Source organism: Argentina silus (genome assembly GCF_951799395.1).
Source record: "Argentina silus genome assembly, chromosome: X".
Taxonomy (NCBI): domain Eukaryota; kingdom Metazoa; phylum Chordata; class Actinopteri; order Argentiniformes; family Argentinidae; genus Argentina; species Argentina silus.
Genome location: NC_139653.1, coordinates 25873283 through 25899444, shown reverse-complemented (window position 1 = coordinate 25899444; position 26162 = coordinate 25873283). Strand labels below are relative to the sequence as shown.

The window sequence follows — 26162 nt, the reverse complement described above, 5'->3', positions numbered from 1 at the left end:
CCTATTTGTCAAACTATGCCATACCCTGCATGATTTCCTAAGTGATCTTTATAACATGAACCATCTACAAAATATGTCTCTATTTTCTATTTGAACCGGCAGCATTGGTTCTTGATCAGCTTCTGTGGTTAACACTGGAAACTGACCCTCCCCTTTAGGATTCTCTGGGCACCCCTAGTAACCGTAATTTGGTCCCCTATAGGGATTGGCTGGTCCTTGTGGAGGCTGCTGCTGCTGCTGCTGGCCATAGCCCTGTTGTCTTTCCTCCCTCGGCTGCCATGGATTAGTTGGCCGATACAGTTCCTTCGGGTGTCCTGCTTGTAGACATCCCCAGCACACGCTGGGTGGGCCTGGTAGGTCTCTCTTTTGAAACCTTCCTTGGGGTTTTTGTCTGCCTCTCCATGGCTGAGACTGATGGGACTGCTGGGCATACACATTGATTACAGGTACGGAGGATTGCTCTTGTCCCTGAGGCCTCAGCACTGAAGGTGGTTCTGGTGCGGCCATGTGTGGAACTGGTTTCCCGGTTTTGACGGACATTACCCCTTGCGTCTTTTTTTTTTGCTTCGTTCTGTGAGTTCCCCCAGCTGGAGCTGTGTTAATTTTCTCTGGATCTCCTTTTTTTGCTCCTTTTGCCTCACCGCATGGACTAGATAATCACAGGACTTTTGTGTGTTTTTGACGTGAGTCCCACCACATCCTCTAACCTGCTTCTCACCTGAGGGGACATGGCTTCCACCACTGCAGTTCTAAACAAAGTTGTCATCAGTGGGTCTCCCTCTGGGTCTGCTTCAGTTTCTTGTTTCCACTTCTTCAGTTGCTTGTGTAGATATGTGGCAGGGTTCTCGGTTTCTCACAGTGGGTCTCCCTTCAAGGTCTTAGGATCAAGCCTTTGTGGATATTCTTCCCCAGGGCACATAGTGTCCTTGTCTTCCTTTTACCAGGATGGGGCACTGGAGTGCGTCTCGTGGACGTAACCTTTCCCTATCTCTCAACACTTGTGTTGTTAGTCTTTCTTCTTCCTCATATCCTTTCTCTCCACTACCCTGGCCACTATGCTTATTACCCTGTTCACTTCTAGTTCGGTTTATCTCCTGCATAAGTCTTGTTTGTATCCTCTCCCTCAATTCTTCTTGATCTTTCTCCCTCTGGCCCGTCCACCTCTCCTGCCCCCACTGGACCCATTCATCAGACTCCAAGTCGTCTCTTGCATAGGTGGGTGACCAGGTGGTCGCCCCCCCATATATGGATGTACTGTGTAGCTGTTTCCCTTTTCTGTGTTTCATTTGTTCTATCTCCCTGTCTATTTCTTCCTGCAACAGTCTGTTTTCCTTTCTTCGTTCTGACTCTGGCTCCCATGTGCCTTTCTCTACCTGTTTTAGGGCTTCTTTAATCCCTGCATAGCAATCAAGATCTAAGGGTTTCCCTCTTTCACTTTTTGCCTCACTTTCCTTCTCTTCCTCCTTTTTGTCTGGTCCTACCTCCACTTCTCCATCCAGGTAGATTGTTCCTGTTATTACAGGGAATTCCCCGTGATTATAAGGTGGAGGCATTGTCTTTTCCTCCTTTTCACTTCCCTCTGTATCCTTTTTCACCCTTCTTATTTCCTTAGCACCTTTTAACATTGCTTCTCCTTCTGTCTTGAACAATTCCAACATGGCTGTTTCTCTCTTCCTTTTCTCTTGTCTCTTTTTTTAATTACTTCGAGGTTTGTGTTTTTTTTATCAGCGTCCCCATTTCCTTACACACTGCAATATCAAATGTACCTTCCTTAGGCCATTTTGTGGGAAATTTGCTAGTTCGTTTTTCCCATTTTTCGGACATCTTTTTTTATTTCTTTATTCAAAAGGGGGTTTTTGCTCGCCAATATGTCTACTGGAGTTGTCATGGTAGTCCCTTTCTCCATTTTCCCACTGTGGTCGTTGCTTTGTATTTTCTTTCTCCCCAATCAATCTCTAATCTTTCTACCTTTGTATTACTCTCTTTAATTCTTATTATATTATATCATTTATTGTTTCACTTTTCACACCGCTTTAAGTATTCTTATCCAGGGTATTTCTGGGAACCTTTCTTGTATTTCGGCTAGGTTTATCCACCTTGTTATTCCCCACAGTTTTTGCTCTATTAGTTCCTGTTCTTGGAGCTTGGATCATTTACCTAACCCACCTCTGAGTGTTGGTGCTTACCACTATGATAGGGCAAGGTGTTAACTGTGCTCTTCTTCTTTTTATCCCTTTGCTTGTGACAACTATCGTTAATTTGGGTCGTGGTTTTATATTAAAGTGAGGGACATATACATATGGGGAAGACAGCTGTGGATATCCTTCTGCTGTCACCATCTCACTCTCAATTTCCTTTATCTTTACTTCAATTAATATTCCCCACAACTGTATTTCGCACTCAGTTTCTGTTTTTATTGAATAAGACAACAATCTCATTTGCTGTTCTTTTCTGCCTGTCAAATGGTCTAACCGGGATAACCGCCAACTCATTTGAATGTCACTCAACAACCGTAGGATGACATCAAGTGACCTACAAAAAGAATGGCAAATGGCAGCTGGGGTGAAGTGCACGGCGAGGACGGTTCGAAACAGGCTCCTAGGGGCAGAGCTGAAGTCGCAAAGCTAATAAAAAGCCCTTCATCAATGAGAAGCAAAGAAGAGCCAGGCTGAGGTTTGCAAAATACCATAAGGATTGGACCGTAGAGGACTGGAGTAAGGTCATCTCCTCTGATGAGTCCAATTTTCAGCTTTGCCCAACACCTGGTCGTCTAATGGTTAGACTGAGACCTGGAGAGGCCTACAAGCCACAGTGTCTCACACCAACTGTGAAATTTGGTGGAGGATCGGTGACGATTTGGGGGTGCTTCAGCAAGGCTGGAATCGGGCAGATTTGTCTTTGTGAAGGACGCATGAATCAAGCCATGTACAAAGTTGTCCTGGAAGAAAACTTGCTTCCTTCTGCTCTGACAATGTTCCAGCAGGACAATGCTTCATGCCACACAGCCAGGTCAATCAAGGTGTGGATGGAGGACCACCAGATCAAGACCCTGTCATGGCCAGCCCAATCTCCGGACTGGAACCCCATTGAAAACCTCTGGAATGTGATCAAGAGGAAGATGGATGGTCACAAGCCATCAAACAAAGCCGAGCTGATTTTTTTTGCCAGGAGTGGCATAAAGTCACCTAACAGCAATGTGAAAGACTGGTGGAGAGCATGACAAGATGCATGGAAGCTGTGATTGTAAATCAGGGTTACTCCACCAAATATTGATTTCTGAACTCTTCCTAAGTTAAAACATTAGTATTGTGTTGTTTAAAAATGAATATGAACTGGTTTTCTTTGCATTATTCGAGATCTGAAAACATTGCATCTTTTTTGTTATTTTGACCAGTTGTAGGCAGCAAATAAATGCTCTAAATGACAATATTTTTATTTGGAACTTGGGAGAAATGTTGTCAGTAGTTTATAGAATAAAACAAAAATGTTCATTTTACTCAAACACATACCTATAAATAGTAAAACCAGATAAACTGATAATTTTGCAGTGGTCTCTTAATTTTTTCCAGAGCTGTATATTTCCAAACATTCTCCCAATTCTCCTCTGATATCCACAATGCCATGTAATAAAATGTAGCTGCCCAGTCATCTAAGATTGGGAAAGCCAAGCCCACCTAGGTCTTTAGCCTGCTCTAGTTTTTTTGTTTACGCAAACTCTCGTTTTCCCATAAAAACATACTTATTGACTTATTCAACCGTATAAAGGTTTTAAGTGGTACTTAACACATTAAACAGATACAGCAGGCTTGGCAAGAGACTTTTTATATTTATTTGTATTCGATTAAAAAATTCCTCCCCAAAACCGAACTTTTTTTAGAGTAGGTAATAAGGACCAGTGAACACGATCAAACGCTTTTTCAGCATCTAGAGATAGTATAACCATTTTCTCATGATGCATCTTGGAATTATTAATAACATTCAATAATCACCATCAATAATTTGTTGGAGGTTGGGGGTCTTCCTTTTACAAATTCTGTCCGATCTAGATTGACTAGTTTTGTTACCACATAATTTATACTAGTATGAGCCAAGATCTTAGTTAAAATCACAATTCAGTAAATGTATAGGTCTATGCCCATCACAGTCCAAAAGGTATTTATTTGGTTTCTTTAATATAATAATAGTAGCTTCACACCAAGTCTCTGGAAATTGTATTATTCTCAATGATATGGTCTATTACCATTTCAGATCTAAATACCTTATAAAATTTGGAAGGGTTTAGCCAATAGACTGTTGGTGTTGACAGTCCTGGCGCCTGAGACGCGGCCTGGTACATCTTCTTGGTATGTCTGGCGCTAGCTAGCAGGCTAACAATTGTATGTTAGTTATCACTCGTCTTTCTCGGTGGGAGAAGCACAACGTGCTTGGGAAAGTTTATAACACGGTTTGTATATGTAACTTATGTGTATACAAGTCAGGTTTCAACAATAAACTATCGGTTTGATAGCACAGTACGAGTTAGCTACCCAGTGCGGTGTACACGGAATAGAAAACACGTGTAGTACAGTAGCTAGCAAAGGCACGTTAGCTTCGGGGCTAGGTGGCAATGGCTAGTGCTGTAGGGGTTCCAAACGGAATTCACCGTTGTGAGTGAAGCTTAGAGAGGATTCCTACAAGGTACATCACGGGAAAAATAGGTTACAAAACTACTTTCACTAAGGGGACAGAAAGTTAAGCAGCTAGGTACCAGAGGAATTCTTACGGGCTTGTACGAATAGAGTGAAAGTGTTTGAAAGCAAATTAAAGTTTCAAAGCGAGTGAAAGTGTTTCAGAATGAAGATGAGCGTGGTGGGGAGAGCTTATATCTCCTCGGCACAACACCTCCAGCCCCTAGCCCCCCTTCACCCGTACCCTTCCGGCTAAAGGCATAGGCCATATAGGCGGTCGCTTAGGGCGCCACCTTCTGGTGGGCGCTGGTCGACGTCAAAGGAGAAAATAAATAAATAAATCGCCGGTGGGCGCCCGTCCTCATTTTCTGCCTTGAGGTAACAAATGAACAAAGTAAGAAAGAAATACACTTTGCTTCACAATTTTTCGTGTGCTCTGGCCTGCACTTGTACTGTGCGCACTGAAAGTGTGGGAGAATGAGTTGTTTGTGATGCGCATCATCACAGACAAATCAAGACAAGTCCGGGACGTAAGAAGTGCCAGAGATTGCTAGACTGACTTACTGACTGATGGACAGATGTCAAGAGGCAGATATCTATTTTCACATTTGATTTAATAATGAAAAGGTCCAAGCCTTCAGCACCTTCAGGTGCGCAAGGAAGAAAACGGAGAAAAGAGGAGGAAAAGAAAGTCCAATATAGAGGTATGTCGTCTTATGTTAATATTAAAATGCTGTTTTGTGTGTAGATGTTTCATTTGTAGTAGCTAGCTAGCTAAGTAGCAATAAAGCTAATGCTTGATAATGATGCTACGATAGCTGCTAGACTCAGATACAGATTGAAGGATATGAATCTGAATGGCAAGCCAGTAGGTAGCTATCTGGGTAACTGCTCCTTCCTAGCACGTAAGGCATTGTGCTGAAATTTCGCTGACCAATATTAGTGATAATGGCTAACGCTATATCCATAAAAACATAGATTTCAGTTGTTTGTCCTACTCTGCAGCTACATGTTTTTGCTTGTAATAGGCTAATATCTACTCTATAACTCTCCAGATGCACTCAGGAAATATTTGCAGAAGCTCCCTGCTGGAGAAGGGACATCTGATCTCCCATCTACACCACTCTGAAGCATGTAAGTTCAGCCAATTATTTGTGGTCTCTGTGCAATTGATAATACACTGCTATGTTGTCATTATTACTATTATAATTATTATTATCATATTTTTGAATGTTACAGTTATGCCTTGTTACTAATTAAATGAGGGTCTTAGTCAAATTAAATAAAGTTTATTTGTACAGTACAGTGCAATCTTTGATAAGTGATTAATTTGTTTGAGAAGTAATTTTAATTAATAAAAATAAAAATAAATATTTTTGTCTTGAAACCATTGTGGTGTCTGATGTTTGTTGTCCATATTTTTGTTACTGTAGAATGAGTGGGTGGTGATGAGGCAGTACTGGTGGGGTAATGTGGTGGTGGGGGGGGCAGGGGGGCACCAAATCCTAATCTCGCCTAGGGCACCAAAATGTTAGAGCCGGCCCTGGCACAAACTCAAACCTCAAACTCAAATACTGTAGGTGTGAATTAATATGTTTTAAGCAAATAGGAGTGCTTGTCCCATATTGAGGGGTTAAACTGAGTGGACTGAATGAGAACAATTTGTCTCAAAATAAATACTGTACTTAAGCCATTGTTTTCTTGTCACAATTCTGTTTTGTTTTGTAACTGTTGTATCAAAGCAATAAGGCATTTGATTCCATGCTTTATCATGAATAAAGTCACAGCTAACATCGCCCCTCAGCTGTGACAATATTTTTTGTGACATACGAACGGACAGAGGTGATTTCATGGTGGAGGACAATAATAATATGATCGACGTCACAATATACTGCTATATAATAAAGCACAATACGCGCAATAATATTATATTTAGGCTATAGGCCTACATTATGCCATTGCCTTCACTCATTCCAAATGAAATCAAATAAATAAAGTTACCTTTCAGTGCAGGGGTGATGGTTGACACAGAAATCAAAACATTATGTCAATTTAACCTGTTTAAATGTTATGTCTCTCTTTCTTAAATAGGGGGCAATTTCAGTTCATTGTTGACTGGCAAGTGGGTAGCCTTCCTCATCCTGTGAGGAACAGTGATAATTTTCAGACGGGGCGGTCCCGCTGTCTCTCACTCCATCTGGGGCCGACAGTCTCCCATCTGGCCGTCATGGCTCTGCGTAGTGTGTCGGCGGGTCTGTCTGGTGGCGAGATCCCAATAACGTAGAAAGGACTTGGCCTGAGGCAGTGTGTTGAATCTGTGTGTCTGGTTCTCATGAGTTATGCACAGCCCCGCAGCCTCTCGTCCTGTTCTTCAATTCTTTGTTCGATATGTTTCATCTGTGGAACTGATATGTGGAACTCTCCATTTTGCCGAATGACAAGGACATCTCCTGTCGTACCCCTTCCAGTTCTGCTAGCAAGGATGCATTTTCCACTCAGCTGCGATGGTGACCGTGCTGGGTGAACGGCTTGTTGAATGTAGTGAATCATGTTTTGAATGGTCTCGTTCTTTTGATTAATTAGGTACTTGTCGTACTCATTGCCCGCCAACTTATCTGGCTAGAAACACAATATCAGCTTGTAAATGTAAATTCGGCTGAAATTACCACAGAGTTCAGCGTGCAGTTATTCAATGGAATTCACAACAGGAAGCCCGGCAAAATGGAGCCTACAAAAATAGTCAGTAAAGCAGCTTTGAATTTACTTTCATATTGTATTGTTGAGCTGAGGTGTGTACAGCACTCCTGACTTTAGTCTGTCTTTACACAAAGAGATTTAATTTCGCACTGGCCTACCATGAGGTGCACACACACGCACACGCACACACACACACACACACACACACACACACACACACACACACACACACACCGTGGGTTTAAAAACAGACTCTAACAGGATGGGATGGGTGTGTTTGAGAAAGAGAGAGTATAGAGATCAGGGAGAAGCACTAACACAGTCATTCTCCTGGTGAATAGTGGAGTTGGCCTCAGTTCCTCTCAGCCAGCCTACGGCTCCCAGTCACGTCTCTGCTTTTCACACAGAATTACAGACACAAAGTCAGAGACAGACACAGAGGTAGAGCTTTTCATGGCAAAGTGATGAGAATGTGAGTGTGCATGTGTAGTGCCAGTGTGTAGTGCCAGGTAGTCGAGGCTCTTTTGTGTTGGTCATTGGAGGAGAGTAAATTATGTACACAGCAGGTTATGATCTAAAACAAATGTCCAGTGACATGTAAGTGCCCATGCTCCAACTTTATGTCAGCTTATACCCCATCACACATATAACACACATGCATCTGATAATCGATACTCTATATTACAGGTATTGGTATGTATTTATATCTAACCTGATGTTCCTTTCATTTTCTCAACCTTTCTCCAACATTCCCTAGCATATTCTTATGTTTCCCTTCTGTGTGTCTGTCTCTCCCTGCAGTGATGGCTGGGCAGACAGGTATGATGTGACAGATGGTTATGTCCGTGAGGCAGCAGGTGGAATCACGATTAAGCTGCAGTCTGCTGATGTTAAGTGGTTTGATGAGTATTATCTCAAACTGCGCCCCGACAACAACCTCCGCAACCCTTGGTTCCCTGAGTTCTGGCAACACCGTTTCCACTGCCGACTGAAAGGACACCCGCAGGAGAGCAACAAGTTCAACCGCACCTGTAGCAGTGAGTTGACCCGCACACATACACACATACATACACACACATTGTGTGAAAACACGGCAATTCCTTTCTGCTTTAAGTGAGATGACTGAATCACACCTGGGACTATAACAAATTATCTATGAAGTAGCAGCCAGGAATGAGAAGGGAAAAACAGTAGTGTAAAAAGCAGAAGCTTTCCTTCTGATCAGATCAACTGCCCACTCATTGGAACTGGACCAGGACTCTCTTTCATTCAGCATCCTGCACATTCACACTTTTATGTGTTCATTCATACATCTGCATATTCAACTAGGTTCTCAAAATGTTTGTGTAGCAGTGTAAGCAGTGTGCTTCGATATAAGGCTATTCTTATGCTAATCCAACTACACCCACTCACACGCACGCACGCACACAGGCACGCATGCATGCGCTCATACACACACACACACACACACACACACACACACACACACACACACACACACACACACACACTGCTATATTCAGACCCCCTTACATCTGGAAATCTCCTTCATGTCTGAGAGTGCTCCCCCTCCTCTCTTTCTCTCTCTTTCTCTCTCTCTCTCGCTCATTCTTACCATTCATACACAGAACTCTCTGTGTGTGATGTCTAATGAAAAGGGAAAGTGGAATAGAAATGAACTGAACTGAAAGAGATTGAGAGGACAGGTGTGGAGATCGAAATGGTGTGGAGATGGAAGAGAAGGATGAGTAGGGGAGAGAAGAAAGACAGGGTGTTTGAAGTTTGAAAAGCAGGTTGTGTTTCATAAAGGCAAAACATGTTGTTCTGATTCACCTTTCTCTCTCTCCCACACCCTTCACTCTCTTTCCCTTTTTCCCTTTTTTTCTCCCTCACCCCTACCTTCTTTTCTCCAGAGCGCGAGTCTTTGAGACAGCAGTATGCCCAGGACACTAAAATGGGATTTGTCATCAATGCCATCTACTCAATGGCATATGGACTCCATAATATGCAGCGGTCACTGTGTCCGGGGTACCAGGTGGGTGCTATCACGTGAATGGTTTCTTCAGCTTGTCCCTGTTGACCCTTTGAAGAAGCCTTTTTGGTGGCGTATAGAACCCTTGGTTTCTAGTGTCCAAGTCTTAGACTTCTACTGTATGTTTAATCCATAGTCAATGTTCTGATGATTATGACGATAATCATTGTGTCCAGGGGCTGTGTGATGCCATGAGGCCTATAGATGGCGCCACACTTCTGGATTTCCTCATGAAGACCAACTTCACAGGCGTATCTGGAGAAGGAATCCTATTTGACGAGAACGGAGACTCACCTGGCAGGTAGGGTGTGTGTGTGTGTGTGTGTGTTTGTGTTTGTGTTTGTGTGTGTGCAAGTGTCAGGAGAGGGTCAAGCTTGTTTGATTGATAGATAAGCTTGATGTATTCAATTGATGTATCTAGCAATGCATGTATATATGGTATGTACTGTACTGTATGTTGTCTGTTATAATCAATCAATCAATCAATAGGTTATGAAGTTCTGTCTCCTTTGCCTGTACGTGTGTGTGTGTGTGTGTGTGTGTGTGTGTTTTGTGTGTGTGGGTGTATTTGTGTGTGTGTGTGTGTGTTGTTGTGTATCACAGATATGAGATTATGAACTTTAAGAAGATGGGGAAGGACTACTATGACTACATAAATGTTGGGACCTGGGATAGCAGAGGGCTGAGGATCGATGATGATGAGATCTGGGCCAGCCAAGACACCATCATCAAATCAGTCTGCAGCGAACCCTGTGACAAAGGACAGATAAAGGTAAGGCACACACACACACACACACACACACACACACACACACACACACACACACACACACACACACACACACCACATGCCATACCTTCCATTTTTAATAGATCAACAAGGACACAGACAGTTACTTCCTGATTAACTGTCTTGATGCCTTATTTAGATATTGTGTTTGTATGTCACTGAAAGGTGTGTGTGTGTGTGTGTGTGTGTGTGTGTGTCTCTCCTAGGTCATCCGTAAAGGCGAGGTGAGCTGCTGTTGGACATGTACTCTCTGTAAGGAGAATGAATTTGTGTTTGATGAGTACACCTGCCGAGCCTGTGAGCTGGGCTCCTGGCCTACAGATGATCTCACAGGTACACACACAACTATGTTGGACAACTCTCTGTTGCACTGGTGGGTTTGTGTGTGTGTGTGTGTGTGTGTGTGTGTGTGTGTGTGTGTGTGTGTCTCTGTGTCTCTGTGTCTGTGTGTCTGTGTGTGTCTGTGTGTGCGTGTGTGTGTGTGAGCCTGTGTATGCATGTGTGGTTGGTCAAAGGGTAAATGGGATTTAACAGAGAAATGCCTGTCTGATATTCCTTGGAGCCTTATGGATGTTAGAAACTCAATTAGCAACCAATTAAACCAGAGAGACTGGCCTACTGATCACCTCCTCCCACACTCCCTCCCCTCCCCCACTCTGTTAATTTGATACTGGCATGGTCACCAATGTTTTAATTATTCTGTATTGAGGGACATTTTCTATGCAAATTTATTTTAGTGGCAATTTTCCCTCTATTGGTTTAGAGCTGTGGATATTGTTCTGTAATGTATGCAACTGTTCATGATACAGCTCCTCACCAACCGCCATTAAACATGAGACCATCTTAGCTGCTTACACCCATTCAATACTTTACTGGAGAAGGTGCTCTAAAATTAAAGGAGAGAAACTAGAGATCAGAATCAGAATCAGAATCAGAATTCTTTTATTTGGCCAAGTATATTTGCACATACAGGAAATTGACTTGGTGAGGTTGGTGCATGGACATAAAAAACAAATTGCAAATATTGACAAGACATTTACAAAATAGCAATAACAAATTTACAAATTTACAAAAAAGAGCAGCAGAACAATACATCTTGTAGGCTGTGTGAGACTAAATGGCAATGAGGCTAGAGGCTGTGAAATGAGGCTAGAGGCTGTGAAATGAGGCTAGAGGCTGTGAAATGAGGCTAGACGTTGTGGGTGTACACTATATACATGATAGAGCGATAAAGAGAGGGGGGGGGGCGGGGTTGAGAACACTTGTTTAACAGCTGTAGGAGAGTCCTTCAGAACACTAAGTGCTTTCTGTCTACTGGCAGGGCTGTAAGACCTGTAATGACGATGTGGGAACAAACGGTTTCTCCTGTTCCATTCAGCCATTTGAATGTACCTCCCAGATCTTGAATGGTACCTCCTTGTATGTACTGTATAAAGGAATTCTCCATAAACTCCCATACTATCTTATATCCCTTATCACCTGGAGACCTAGTACTCAGACACAGTCTCAAGTTTGGTTAATCCTCGAGGTCCCACATGTCTACTCTGAGCTAGGTAGAACTGCCTTTAGTCATTGTGCTCTTCGAACATGGAATGACCTGCATGATACACTAAGACTTGCTGCTTTAGTATCATTGAGCAATTTTAGGAACTTGATTAAGGATTCCTCAGTGCTGTTGTTATAATTGATTGTTGTCTGTAGAAAAATGGTATTGCCTTTAAATAATAGTGATGTGTATATATTTTGTAATCAGGGCAAAAAGAGACCTTGCTCTCAAAGGGACCTCCTGAATAAATACACAGGTGTAGTTCTGTGTCTTTATTCTGACAATCGGCAGGATTGAGCACATAATGTGCAGCAGGCACCAGGATGTTGACTGCTGTAGCATAGATTGCTTGCTTGTGAATGTCGACTGGGGCAGAGTAATCAACATGATAATTCAACCAACCAATCTGAATACATAACCATTACAATTTCTGAAATGGGAATTGGAAGAATAACCAACCCTGTTTCACTAACACGTAGACAGTCTAAGACATTAGGACCTAAATTGCATTGTTAAAATAACACATCATGCCAATAATGACAAATTGTTGATACAGGCTTTATTTTAACGGTTGTGAAATGGAACAGAAACAAAATGTAAGATCATCTAAGAGGCGGTCTTGATATGGCATAGACATGATGAATGTCCCTGTGGCTGGTTCTCCACTCCATGCAGAATGGCAAATTCTTGAGAAATATGAAAGAAATTCAAGGGGGACACCTTAGTATAATTATCACAAGCACACATGCACAGGTAGCTAACGTTACTTATGCAGTAATTAAATAGCTAAATATGATAGAGCTGGAACAATTCAACTAGCAAAGGTTAGCTAGTTAAATTAAATCAAAGGTTATTTATCATGTGCAAAGGATACAGCTGTAAACGAAATGCTTAGTTCGAGCTACCTCTCAACAGTGCAGTGATAGGAATAAAATAAAAATAACAACAATACAATAATAACAATACCATACACAATATACTATCAATAGTAATAACAGTCAAACGATAAGTGTAGCCTTGGGTGCAATATATACAGATAAATAGTATAAATATAATATAGCAGCAATGATGGAAGTGGGTGTGTCTGTGTGGGTGTGTCTGTGTGGGTGTGTCTGTGTGGGTGTGTCTGTGTGTGTGTGTGTGTGTGTGTGTGTGTGTGTGTGTGTGTGTGTGTGTGTGTGTACAGGGGTGAGTGCAAGTGGTCTCTAATGCAGGTGAGCAGTAGGTAGTGCTGCTGGGCAGCTGGGTGTATCAGTTCAAAAGTCTTATAGCTTGGTGGTAGAAGCTCCTACCGGTACTGTTTGCCACACAGTAGCAGAGAGAACACAGCATGAAGTAGACACCTGACACCTCCTGGAGTAAATGGAATAGTATGGCTGGGGGCTCGCTCCCTGTGATGTACTGGGCACTTTTCACCACCCTCTGTAGAGCCCTGCGGTCATGGGTTACCTATAGAAGTTGGCGAGGATCAAGTTCTCAGTGATGTGTAAACAGAGGAACTTAAAGCTACTGACCCTCTCCACTTGAGCCCCATTGATGTGGATGAGGGTGTGTGTCCCTGCTGCTTCCTGTAGTCACCATCCATCTCCTTTGTTTTACTGAAGTTGAGGGAGAAGTTGTTGTCATGGCTCCTCTCTGCAGGTCAGCAAACTTGATGATGGAGTTGGAGTTGTGCGTGGCCACACAGTCATGGGTGAACAGGGAGTACAGGCGACTGAGCACACAGCCCTGGGGGCCCTTCTGTGTTGAGAGTCAGTGTGGAGGAGGTGTTGCTGCCTCTCCTCACCACCTGGGGTCTGCCCGTCAGGAAGTTCAGGATCCAGTTGCATAGGGAGGTGTTTAGACCCAGGTCCCTGAGCTTGGTAACAAGCCTCGAGGGAGCAATGGTGTTAAATGCTGAACTATAGTCAGTGAACAGCATTCTCTCGTAGGTGTTCCTTATTGTGTTATTATTTGTTTATATTTTGGCATAAAGTTGTCATAATATTGTTAACACATACATTGTTTGACACATTAGTCTGTGGAAAAGTGAGAGACTTTCAAAGACAACAGCCATGTGATGGTGACAGTTACTTAAGTTTTGTTATGCTGCAACTCAGCAATGCTGGGTCACAGAAAATAACCAAGCTTCAATATTGACCCAATGAATGTAACCCAGCGGTTGGGTTGCCTTAATAACCCAGCATTTTTTCCAGAGCGTTTGAAACTGGGATGACTAACCAGAGTGCTCCAGTGACCTACTGCAGACTCTAAGTCACTGTCTCTCTTAATGGCTTCTCTGCTCCCGCTCAGCAATTAGACTGTTTATGTCCCCAAATTTAACAACATTACTGATTAAATAAGATATGTAGACTGTTGTAAAGACAGGGCCGTTAAATTACTCCATCCTTTTTAATGGCAGCAGTGTTCTGTCTCACCTGGTGTCTTGGGGGGGTGTGTGTGTGTGTGTGTGTGTGTGTGTGTGTGTGTGTGTGTGTGTGTGTGTGTCTGTGTGTCTGTGTGTCTGTGTGTCTGTCTGTCTGTCAGTCAGTCAGTCAGTCAGTCAGTCAGTCAGTCAGTCAGTCAGTCAGTCAGTCAGTCAGTCAGTCAGTCAGTCAGTCAGTCAGTCAGTCAGTCATATCCCCAGTGTTCTGTCTCCTTCTGACCTACCGGGTGGTAATTTCACCGAGCGTTACACTGGAACGTAATTAGAACTGTCCCTTTAATTAATGAGACTTATCTCACAGCCCAGGAGGGAGGGGGTGGGGGATTAAGAGAGAGAGGGTTGAAGTAAGAGGGACAGAAAATGTAATCCTGGCTATATTTGTTTAATCTCCCTCTCTACCCCCTGTCCCCCACCACTCCCTTCCCCAGGCTGCGACCCTATCCCAGTAGAGTACTTGAGGTGGGGAGACCCTGAGCCTATTGCTGCGGTGGTCTTCGCCTGTCTGGGGCTCATGGCAACACTCTTTGTCACCGCAATCTTCATCAGGTAACAACTCTCCTCGATTTACAACTGGAAAATGTCAATTGAAAATTAAGATTGCAAATGTTCAGATCTGTCCTAAACCTTTTCTATTTTGATCCCTAGTCTTTTATCCCAGCACAAACATTATTTTTTGTTAAAGGTCAGTATGTAACATTCCAGCTTTCTAAAAGCTTCCTAATGCTAGCGATCAGGGAATGAGAAATATTTCATTTACGAATACTGTTTTGGTCCAGTGAAAGCACGTTCTAAAATAGAGTGTCCTACCGATACTTGGTTTATATACAAACATGTTCTTATGGTCAGGGGTGTTCTTGGGGATTGGACGATTTTAGCCTTATTGTCTCTGGTGCGAGCGCATGCAGAAACATGTAATGTCCGACACTGCAAGTCCATCTCGGGGGTTTATATTATTATTAGTGAGGATGTTGTTTGGAACTTCGAACTGAATTTCACCGTGGTGGCCAGAGGTGGCAGATTTCCGAGAAACTATCGTACTCCTTTAAAAGGTGTTTATTGAGTATACTCCTGGGTATAAATATGTAGTGTAAGTAAATGGTGCAACTGTGTATCTGTAGGTTCCGGGACACTCCGGTGGTGAAGTCCTCCAGTCGTGAGCTGTGTTACATCATCCTGGCGGGCATCTGCCTGGGCTACCTGTGTACCTTCACCCTCATTGCCAAGCCCCATGCTGTCCACTGCTACCTACAGCGCCTGGGCATAGGCCTGAGCCCAGCCATGAGCTACTCAGCACTGGTCACCAAGGTAGGGGGGAAGAGGTACATGTAGGTGGTAGGATTTAGGTGGGTAAGGGGGTTAAGGGGGTAGGGAGTTAGATACCGTAGGTTGGAGGTTAGGGTAAGAGGTAGTGATCATACCTTTTGGTTCTAGTAAGGACTCTAGCAGCTGTATTTTGTAAGAGTTTGGGTAGCCAGATAAAAACGCATTACAGTAATCAAGTCGCGAGGATACTGTACAAAACCGTGAATCAACTTTTGCATCACTAAATAATACAAAATGGCTAATCTTAGCTATATTGTGGAGATGAAAGAACGCAATTCTCAAGATGGTTTTGATACTGAGGTGGGCTTGGGACCAATGTCTAGTGGTAGGATGACCGTTTTCTGTGAAAAGAGGCGCATGTGGTTAAAGTGCGTGGAGAGCGGTAGATGATGAAAGTGGTGTGTTTGATGTGATACTGTATGGTCTGGGATCTAGTTTGATCAGGTCCGATGTGCACGGATAAATTGAAGCTGTGCTCATTGGTAGTGATCTCTCAGCAACGTAGAAAACTGATGCAAGCTGTGAGGTTTTCAAGTGTGATTGGTAGCCTAGTACACTGTGGGGTAGCTGTTTATAAATGCTTTTAAGTAGGAGTGCTGCTTGCAGGTGCATAATGACTGTGCAATGGGCACCGTAAATTAGTTTGTAGATAAATTGCATGCCGCTGAGGTGTACTTTGATGGTGGTGTAGTGCCTGCCGGGCATGCGTTACGTAAGAAGGAGTCAGAAGATCGAAGTTAGGGAAGGGGGGTGCGTAATGATGGTGGAATGATGAGGAGGATAGATTTTTTGGACTAGTGACATCCCAAGGGAATGCGGCCACAACAATGAGGTAGAAAAGCGTTGAGGAGGCAGCAGAACCGGATACGGAAGCGAACTCTGGCGGCCAGGGAGCAGCGAACCAGCGACCCTGGTAATAGCCGCCAAATCTGACCGAGGGAGCTGCCTCGGTGAAGAGCTGGATGTCCTCGGGGCACAAGACACACTTGTCGTAAAAGAATGACACACGGTTCCACTGCGCAAGGCAGGGACCACATGGTCAGTCAGAACCACTGACCAGCTCTCGGACGGAGGAGGCGAGGGCAAGCAGGTGGGAAATGAAGGGGCGGCCCTGGGGCAAAATTCAGTTGGCTAAGGAGAGAAAGGAGAGCCCTCTTTGATCCGATCCTGTGGCAAGGACCTGGAACCAGTTGGATTTCGAGACACAGTTGAGCCCGAAGCCCCAAGCAGCAGCAGGAGAAGGAGGGGGGAAAATTGTCAGGTTGAGGAGACTGCGAGAAGCAGGGGCCGGCGAGAAGCAGAGGCCGGTGAGCCTTGGTGCGACCTCGAACCAGGCTGGTCAGAGCCAGGTAGGGGGCAGCAGGGTCCGGATCTATGGCAGGGGATTCGGGACGGCAAGCTCGGCAAACTAATTTTCCTTACACTCCACGGTGTCCATGGCAGCACAGAAGGGCAGCATCAGTGTAGACTTACGCAAATATCAGAAAATACAATGAGGTGAGGCTGAGTGTTGTTCATATATTATGTGGGGCTGATTAGTTGAGCAGGTGCATGTGCGTGGTGGAGTCGCGTCATCTTGTTGACCATAACTCTCTTTCTGAACCTACATTATAAACTCCATGTACATGTTATGCATTCATTGTTTCACTATGTTGTGATGATTCTAGACCAATCGTATAGCGCGGATCCTGGCAGGCAGTAAGAAGAAGATTTGTACTAAGAAGCCTCGCTTCATGTCAGCCTGTGCCCAGCTGGTCATCTCCTCTCTACTCATACTACTGCAACTGGGCATCATAGTGGCACTGTTCCTCATGGAGCCTCCAAAGGTAGTGTGTGTGTGTGTGTGTGTGTGTGTGTGTGTGTGTGTGTGTGTGTGTGTGTGTGTGTGTGTTAGAGAGAGTGTGTGTTTGTGTGTGTGTGTGTGTGTGTGTGTGTTTGTTTTTGTGTGTGTGAGTTATTGTGTGTCTGTAGGCTGAATACCCATTTTTTTATGTATCATACCAGAATACTGAATACTTATTACAAAATGTGTTTTGAATGTGTATTCTGAATACATGCATTCCAATACCTATACAACCTTGCGCGTGTGTGTGTGTGTATGTGTGTGTGTGTGTGTGTGTGTGTGTGTGTGTGTGTGTGTGTGTGTGTGTGTGAGAGAGAGAGAGAGAGAGAGAGAGAGAGAGAGAGTCTATATGACTAACGGTCCTACTCCTACCTGCAGGTCATTCATGACTACCCCAGTATCAGGCAGGTGAACCTGATCTGCAATACTACCAACCTGGGAGTGGTGGCGCCACTAGGCTACAACGGCCTGCTCATCCTGAGCTGTACCTTCTATGCGTTTAAGACCCGCAACGTCCCAGCCAACTTCAACGAGGCCAAATATATCGCCTTCACCATGTACACCACCTGTATCATATGGTTGGCCTTTGTGCCCATCTACTTTGGCTCCAACTACAAGATCATCACCATGTGCTTCAGTGTCAGTCTCAGTGCCACAGTGGCACTCTGCTGTATGTTTGCACCCAAGGTAACATCACAATCACATTTTATTTGATCTTTGGTTTAAACGCTGATGAAAGCTTCACAAGCTCAGAGATACTGTGGGAGTATGCCAGGTGGCATGTAGTGCTGCCAGAGGGTGATGTGTAGGGTTATGCAGGCGTTATGAATGTCTTATGATGAGTAATGTCTCTGTCCTCAGGTGTATATAATCCTGGCCAAGCCGGAGCGTAATGTGCGCAGTGCCTTCACTACAAGCACTGTGGTGCGCATGCATGTGGGCGATGGCAAATCCTCGTCTGCTGCCAGCCGCTCCTCCAGCCTGGTGAACCTCTGGAGACGCAGGGGCTCAGCCGGCGAGACACTCAGGTGTGTGTGTGCGTGTGTGCATGTGTGCGTGAGTGTGCGTGTGTGTGATGTGACCATTTCAGTAATGGCTCCTCTGAGGTCATTGTAGTTATGACCTACGTATTTCAATTCGAGGTCTACTGAGGGATCAATTCCTTAGTGCTGTGACGCCACCATGAGTCTGTCTATCTGTCTGCCTATCCTTTGAATTGCAGATAGGACAATACACACTGGCCTTTTGGAGAGAGAGAGAGAGAGAGACGGAGGGAGAGAGAGGGATATATACTGTATATACAGTATAACAGCTTTTAGACAAGGACCTGCTCCCGGGCCTAATGGGACACAATTGATCAAACGACACAAAAGAACGACAAACCACAGAATGAACAGAAAAGACATTCTCGTTCGTCAGCAGGTTACAGTAGCTCAAACGCTTGGCAAGCAAGATTCAATCAGCCCCTTTTGAAACCTTTTTTCTCCGCCTCTCTGACTCCTTCCCCCTGTTTCTCTGGGTGCTACAGGACGGTAATTGGTAGGGCTGTGTTTCTGGCATAGGGCTGAGTCTGGCATAGGGCTGAGTCTGGCATAGGGTTCTGTCCTTTGAGTTCCTTTGAGCACTGACTGAGGCCACAGCCACTCTCTATATCTCCTATATATCGCTTGACTGAGATCTCACTCGTGTGTGTGTGTGTGTGTGTGTGTGTGTGTGTGTGTGTGCGCGCGTGTGTGTGTGTGTGTGTGTGTGTGCGTGTGTGTGCATGTGAATGTGTGTGTGATTGTGCGTGCTTGCGTTTGTGGGTGCGTGTGGGTTTTGGATACAGTAGGTGAATTTCTCATACTCCCAGCTATGTCTGCAGGATTTAATCAGAGGTTTTTTATAGATCAAACACACTAATGAACCTGGGGAGGAGGAGGCAGATAGTGACAGAGAAAGGGATTAGGGATGATAGAAATATATAAAATATAGAGTTGTAAGTTATGTAAGTTATAAGCTAATGTGGGTAACTTAACTAACTGTTGTAGGTTAATGTAAGTTATTACAATTGTATATGTAATATGTATTTTTAAAAATCATGTTTATTCTCTTATTTATAGATTGTTTTCACTGAAAAAGGTTTGACTGGTAGAGTTGTTTCAAAAACAATGGAATTGTTTTATTAACTTACAGATCTATCTCACTGATTCTGTATACCCCTCCTCTGTCAACTGTGGTTTTGGGAGAGCTGGTTCTGCTTTACTTCACTGTTCACTATTTACCTGCTACTCACTTAGAAACTACATTTACTTATTTAGAAAAATAAAGACAGAATTACTGTTTTTTGGTTTCTTTTTGAGATGCATAATGCATAATTTAGTTGATGTCAGGTTAATCTTGCAGAGCCAGACAGTGTGCCCTAGAATATTGTAAAGTCTGCATTGGGATTAACACCATGTAGACACCAGGTAAACCCCAGATGAGAATACTTTAAGACAAAATGTTACTGTGTAATACTCATATTTCCTCCTGTCATGTGGCAGCTCCAATGGGAAGTCGGTTTCCTGGGCACAGACAGAGCGTGGTTCCCGTGGTAACCACCTGTGGCAGCGGCTGTCCTTCCACATCAAGAGGAAGGAGAACAACCAGACAGCCGTCATCAAGCCCTTCTCTAAGACCCCAGAGGGACGCTACTGTGGGGGAGGGGACCTGCCCCCGCACCTGCCCCTGCCCATCCTCCCACCCCATCCTGACACCAACACAGGCAAGACCCTCTACGACCTCTCAGAGGCCGAGGAGAGATACCCAATTACCTACCGACCTCAGACTCCTTCACCGATCAGCACTGTCAGTCAGAGACTAGGGGCTGGGATAGGGGAGGAGCCACAGGTGATGGGCGTGCCGTCCTACATGAGTGGGGGTGATGTATGTGTTGTCACGGGCGATGGAGCATCCCAGGGTTCTCTGATGGATCAGATCAGCTGCGTGGTTAACCGTTTTACCGCTAACATCAGCGAGCTCAACAGTATGATGCTGTCTCCATCCCCAACGCACTCACACACACATGCACACACACATACACACACACCCTCAAGCCCAGCAGACCCTTATCTTTTGTCCCGTGAGCTCCCCCTCCCCCTCCCACCGACCCTGACCACCTACGCTGATGTCCAACCTCTCCCCCCTGTAGAGTCTAACTCAGGAGGGCGCTCTTGCCTCCCTCAACCCCTTCCTCACCCTCACTCCATCCCTCATTCCCTGCCTCACCCCCAGGCCTCCCCCCCTCCTGTGCGAGGTCTCATTGCAGAGTCTCCTTTGAGGAGGGCGGTGTTAGAAGAGGAGCTAATGGCTCTTACTCCTCCCTCGCCCTTCCGTGATTCTATGGGGTCAGGTAGTGGCTCCCCGGTTTCAGAGTCTGCCCTATGTCTGCCCCCTGTCCCCAACCACTCTCCTCCCTCTCCCCCTTCGCCCAAGTATGACAGGCTCACCCTGAGACACTACAGCCAGAGCTCTTCCTCACTGTAAGAGGGTAATGAGAAGAGGTGGAGGAGAAGAGGACAGAGGAAAAGTCACTTCTACCTATGGGAGGAGAGGGGATTAGAGGAGGACGGAGAAGCTGAAGTTTGATGTGCGAGGGAGAGTACGGACATATCATTGAGCAGAGTGTGATGTCATCAGTCTGCAAAGGCCTGCTCTGCCCTGCAAAGCCAAAGTGCAGTAACTGCCGAAACTTTTCTACTGAAAATAATGGAGTAAAGTAGTTAAATTGTCTAACGAAATAAATAGTTTGCAGATTATTGGAGATGTGGTAGTATACTGTCTAACTATGTGGTTACAATTTATATCAATCCTGAGCTTTATCTTTTTCTTAGTTTCATAATTTTGGCAGTTACTGCACTTTGCCTGTGTTTGTGTTTACATGTTTTCAGTGAGCGACAAATAGAGGTGATTGTAGTTTTTAGAGTCGTCCAGATTGAGAACAAAGACTAAAATGGCCGTTAGCTTTTTGGTGTTTAGGTGTACTGCCAGAGGTTGTTCGTTTGACTTGTATTTGGTCTTCGTTTTGGTAATGGCCTTAAACTAACGTGGCTGTCAACTAATAAGAGATGACTTAGTGCAAACACACACACACACACACACACATACCTGCATACTGACATATGAGGCTATATTTTAACGGTGTAAAAAACAGTCTTAGTGGAAATGAGGGTGCTGGCGAGGGGCGCTGGCGTTGTTGCAAGGGTGTGTGTCTGAAATGTTAGTGCTATTTTCAAGGCCATCATTTTTCAGCGCACCTGATGGCACTTGACCTGACTTGACCTAACCCTAACCCATGCCTCTATTACCGCTACTCTGCCCACAGGCAAGATAGCGTTTCAGCGCTATGCCACCAGTTAACGCAGACACAAATTCCCAATACACCTGTGTTTGGACTTGACAGCTGAAAATAGAGCCTGTAGTGTCTGAGAAGACCCTCAGCTCCCTAGGACACTGAGTAGCTGTTGCTGCTATGGAAATGCAAGGAATAACCATAAGGGCTGGAGAGAGCATCTTTGATCACTAGAATAGACTAGCACACAAACAAAAACACACAAACACACACGCATGCACGCACGCACACATGCACACACGCACACACACACGCACACGCACACAACATATTTGCTGTTGGAGGAAAAATACTTTGGTTGGCCTAGTTGGCAAAATATCAGAAATGCTTCTGAAAAAAGTGCATTGCTTAACCATGTATAGTATGTAATACTGAAGAACTTTTGACATAGCCTTTTTTTATAACTCACCCTTTCTTTCTTACACACACACACACACACACACACACACACACACACACACACTCACACACACACACACACACACACACACACAATCCTCTTTCTTGTGTTTCTTTGATTTTTAACTCTGGTCATGTTTCCTTCAGATGTTTGAATGTATATTTTCTACATGATTCCTGAAGCGTTTGGGACCAAACCTTTCATACCTCTCTGTCTGTGAGTCTTCGAGGAGGCATTGGACTGTGGTTCCAGCTCCTACCACTGACCTTAGTTAGAGCAGTAATACAGTAGTGACTTACAGTACATGCTAGAAAACAGTCCTGACTCGAACTGAGGTGAATAACCCTCACACCACCACACTGGCATTGATGTCAACCTTGGACAGACATTGTCATAGTGACGACCAAATGGTCTCAATGTGACATGCACATTGTGTCAGAAGGGCTGGTATGTTTTACCACACTGATCTTGCGCTGTGTAACCCTCTTAGCCCCAGAGCTAGGAGGGGATGAATAAAACAGGAATATCTAACAGACATCTAGAGGAATTAAGAAAGTGATAGAAACACAGAACTGAATCAGATAAGGGTGTAGGAATGTTTCTGACTCTGTAGTGTCACTGTCCACTGACCCATTTCTCTAAGACATAATGATTATGTAAATAACAAGGGCATGCAAAGACAGTTCGGTTTCAGATGAAAACAAGTCAAATTACTTCTCAAAAAGGTAAGAAAAGGACAAAAAAAATTACAACTTTAAGAAATGTTTTTAAAATGACTATGTTATGACATATATGGTACCAATATGTACAAAAATGTGTTACATTGAATGTGAGAGTGACAGTTCATATTCTAATGTCTAGTAATTCTTCAAGAAAAGAAAAATACATATATAAAGTAATATAATTATTGTGCCAAAAGGTTAGGGCTTCATGGGAGGGTAGCTTGTGGGGAAAGAAGTGGTTTCGTAAAACTAAAACTAAAATGTTTTTATTGTTTTGAAAATTTTCTATACAAATATTCCAGATTTTCAAACGTAAAGCAATACTATCCATACGCATATATAGTGTATTGTGTATACACATCTGTATTCGGTGCAAATCATGCTTCAGTTTTAGTTACTCATCTACACACTCATCTCCTTGTACAGTACTTAGAAGGTTTGAGTATGCAGTAGATTTCTTGAGCTGAAACAGTGTAAGTGAGATAAGCATTGTTGAGATAGAGGTAGCTTTGTTTCAGCTGTACTATGTGATTAACATCCTATTTCAATGCAGAGAACTGCAACATTTTGTGAAAGACTAAACTGGTCATCATCTAAAGAGTATTGGCTTGCGTTTGTGGTGAGATTTTAGTGAGAAGGGGCTTTGTGCTGTGTTGTCATTGAAACAGTGTTTAAATTAGCTGAGAGTAGCAGGAGCTTACTTCAGCACTTCTGTCAAGTCTGTTACTGTCCCCTTGGGCAGTGTTAGAGAGTCATATGTTAGAGAGTCATATGCTGCCTTTGCACAAACACTCAATCCACCATAGCATCTCATATTCTATTCTCTTTTAAGGGCTGATTCCTATGAACAACGCTGTCATCACCCTCTTCTTAATTACTCTAAAATCTGAATTTGTAACTAAGGACTGAGCAAACATCTATTCTGAACAAGCAAGATTATGTGTTTCTAAAGAGTGTTCAGCAAACTGGGTTCAAGAAGTGGTAACAGATAAACTCCCTCTCTGACCAACCTGCACTGCTGCTACTGCAACCCATGTACACCTTGTCAACAGGGCAAGGGGAGGCTTTTGCAGTTGTCTGTGTGAGTGCTGTGTTATTCAGATCTGACATACTGGATGGTAAATCCATGTGGTACAAAAGAGATTTTCGATCCAAACAAAACTCTGCTGATCTGAGGTCATTGATAGCTTTTTGGGTATGAAAAGGCACTCAACAGTTATAGGGCTTTCACAACTTTAGACATACTGGGTACTCAGATGTTTCCACAGTGAGACAGAACTTTCCCCCGTCCGTCCGTCCGTCCCCCTGTCCCCTGCCCATCCTGATTGCAAGAGAACCATGTTTACTGTGTAAACAAGAAACTGGATATCAATTCAAATACTCACTCTCCTACAGTGCAGGGAGAATGCTGTTGCTGCCTCACCCGGAAACTTCTGGATACCAGGTTTGATTGAATATGGCCCTGGGGTTATGAAGAGCAGTTCTATGTTGCTGAATTTCTGAGATATTGTCAACCCTATTTTTGTACGTACAGTATACGTCACGAGCTGCTGACCTGAATGTTGGTTTTTTATATTTGAGTCAAGCACGTCCATGTTTTGATATGTACATGCGGTTATGTTCTCTCACTCAAAAGACTGAAACGGCGAAGTTATTTGAACTGAGCAAGGTAGAAGTTGAGTTTACTTAAGTAAGGCCTATTCATAGAATATTCATTTAAGAGTCTAAAGCATTTAACCAATGTGTGCTTCGTTTGAGACGTCATGGTATAAGAGTATAACAGTGTGTGAGGGTGGCAAAGTGAAAGTGGTATACTGTATGTACTGCACAGAATGTCTATGAAGGTTCAGTAATTGTACATATCAGATGACAGTATCATGCCATAAAACTCCTCATAACAAATGTCCATATTCAAGAGGGAGACAATGTAATCTCTCCAGGAACAGACATGAAAGTGAGATGGCACAAAAATACACTGAGCTGGGGTATCGTTGACAGGACATGCATCATCAGGACATGGTTTTATGCTGTGTCTAATATTGGTCTTAGATTGCAATGTTTGGGTAACTGTATAAATTACAACAATGGAAACTATTATGAAAGTCCTAAATTATACCATAATTATCTTATGGTATAATTCTTATTCCTGATTATAAATATAATTCTAATGAGATTCTATTTTCAGTAGTATGGTAGAGATGTCAGTAATAAGATGAATGTTGCCTAGAATCAAAGTGATGTTTACATTCTTCCTGCTCACTTGAGATAATCAAGTGTATGATGTTTTGTCGTTGAATTCTGTTTTGATGATTATTTCATTAGCAAGCTTATATTTGCTTGTGATTTTATCAACAGTGTTGATGACCTGACTAGAATTCTTATGTAGACAAAGGCAGCTCATCTGCATATCAGTCAAGAAGCTTCTGTGTTCTAATCACTCCAGAACCATGATTATTAATTCAGAACATTAACAGAACCATTATTATTAAAAACCCTAATACATCCTAATACATACATACAATTCAATGTACTATAAGGTACTTTGGGGGATACTTCATTTTGATGGCACAGGTGTTGGGGATGTTACCAAAACCAGCCGTATTAGTCATAATACTGAGCATAATTTATTTGAAACCCTCTATTTTGTGACCTATGAAAGGTGGATTAATCCAACTTAACAATGCGGTTCAAATGCAATCTGAAGTGCTCTCAATGTGTTTTTAATAAATTGTGTATTTGAAATGATATGGTTGTTTTTGGTAGCATCTCCATATTTTTGTCACCCGTAGTCTTTCACTGAGAGTCTTTCTGCTGAGAAGTGGGGCTGACAAAGGCATGCTTTCCTCTAGTCTGACTCTAGAGCGCTGCTCTTCTGTGTTGTGTAAATGGTGTCCATATTACTTCCAGAGGGTTTTCATGACTTCATACAAAACTGCTCCTCCACTCAGTGCCAACTCTCCTTTTTGTAACATATTTGGGCTTATTTTAAATTTGTTGCTGCGTTTTCTGATGTGCAGAACTGTAGAATGTAATATGATGCTGTTGATGTGATACTGGAGATGGTTTTTGTTGATATTTGGTTATATATTAAGTAGTTTCATTCAGCTTTGTAAAATGTAAGAATATATGGTTACAGCTGTTGAGAAACATGTTTTATTTAGTTTTCTACTGGAAGAGCATGAGTGCAGTCTAGGCCTAGGCCAGTGTTTCCCTGATGGCCTCTTGGGTTGTGATCTAGGCTATCTGTTTGGTGGGTCATTAAAAAGATTTAAGTTGTGTGATGATATGGAACAAAGGTGTTATGGAACCACTGACCTCTGTTATTGACATACAGCTGTGTGCTGT

General features: G+C 43.4%; 1 protein-coding gene across 1 annotated transcript in view; it reads left to right on the top strand.

The window, feature by feature from the left end:
• grm5b (glutamate receptor, metabotropic 5b) overlaps window positions 1-20830 on the top strand; it is a gene marked incomplete at both ends in the record, with an annotated part of 52858 nt that extends 32028 nt beyond the window's left edge. The window contains 11 exons of the mRNA XM_083696271.1: window positions 8166-8401; window positions 9278-9399; window positions 9573-9697; window positions 10000-10168; window positions 10393-10519; window positions 14586-14703; window positions 15276-15462; window positions 17148-17306; window positions 17702-18010; window positions 18185-18351; window positions 19849-20830. Coding sequence (XP_083552397.1) covers window positions 8166-8401; window positions 9278-9399; window positions 9573-9697; window positions 10000-10168; window positions 10393-10519; window positions 14586-14703; window positions 15276-15462; window positions 17148-17306; window positions 17702-18010; window positions 18185-18351; window positions 19849-20830 — 2701 coding nt within the window. The remainder of the gene's footprint in view (window positions 1-8165; window positions 8402-9277; window positions 9400-9572; window positions 9698-9999; window positions 10169-10392; window positions 10520-14585; window positions 14704-15275; window positions 15463-17147; window positions 17307-17701; window positions 18011-18184; window positions 18352-19848) is intronic.
• Window positions 20831-26162: the final 5332 nt, after the last annotated feature.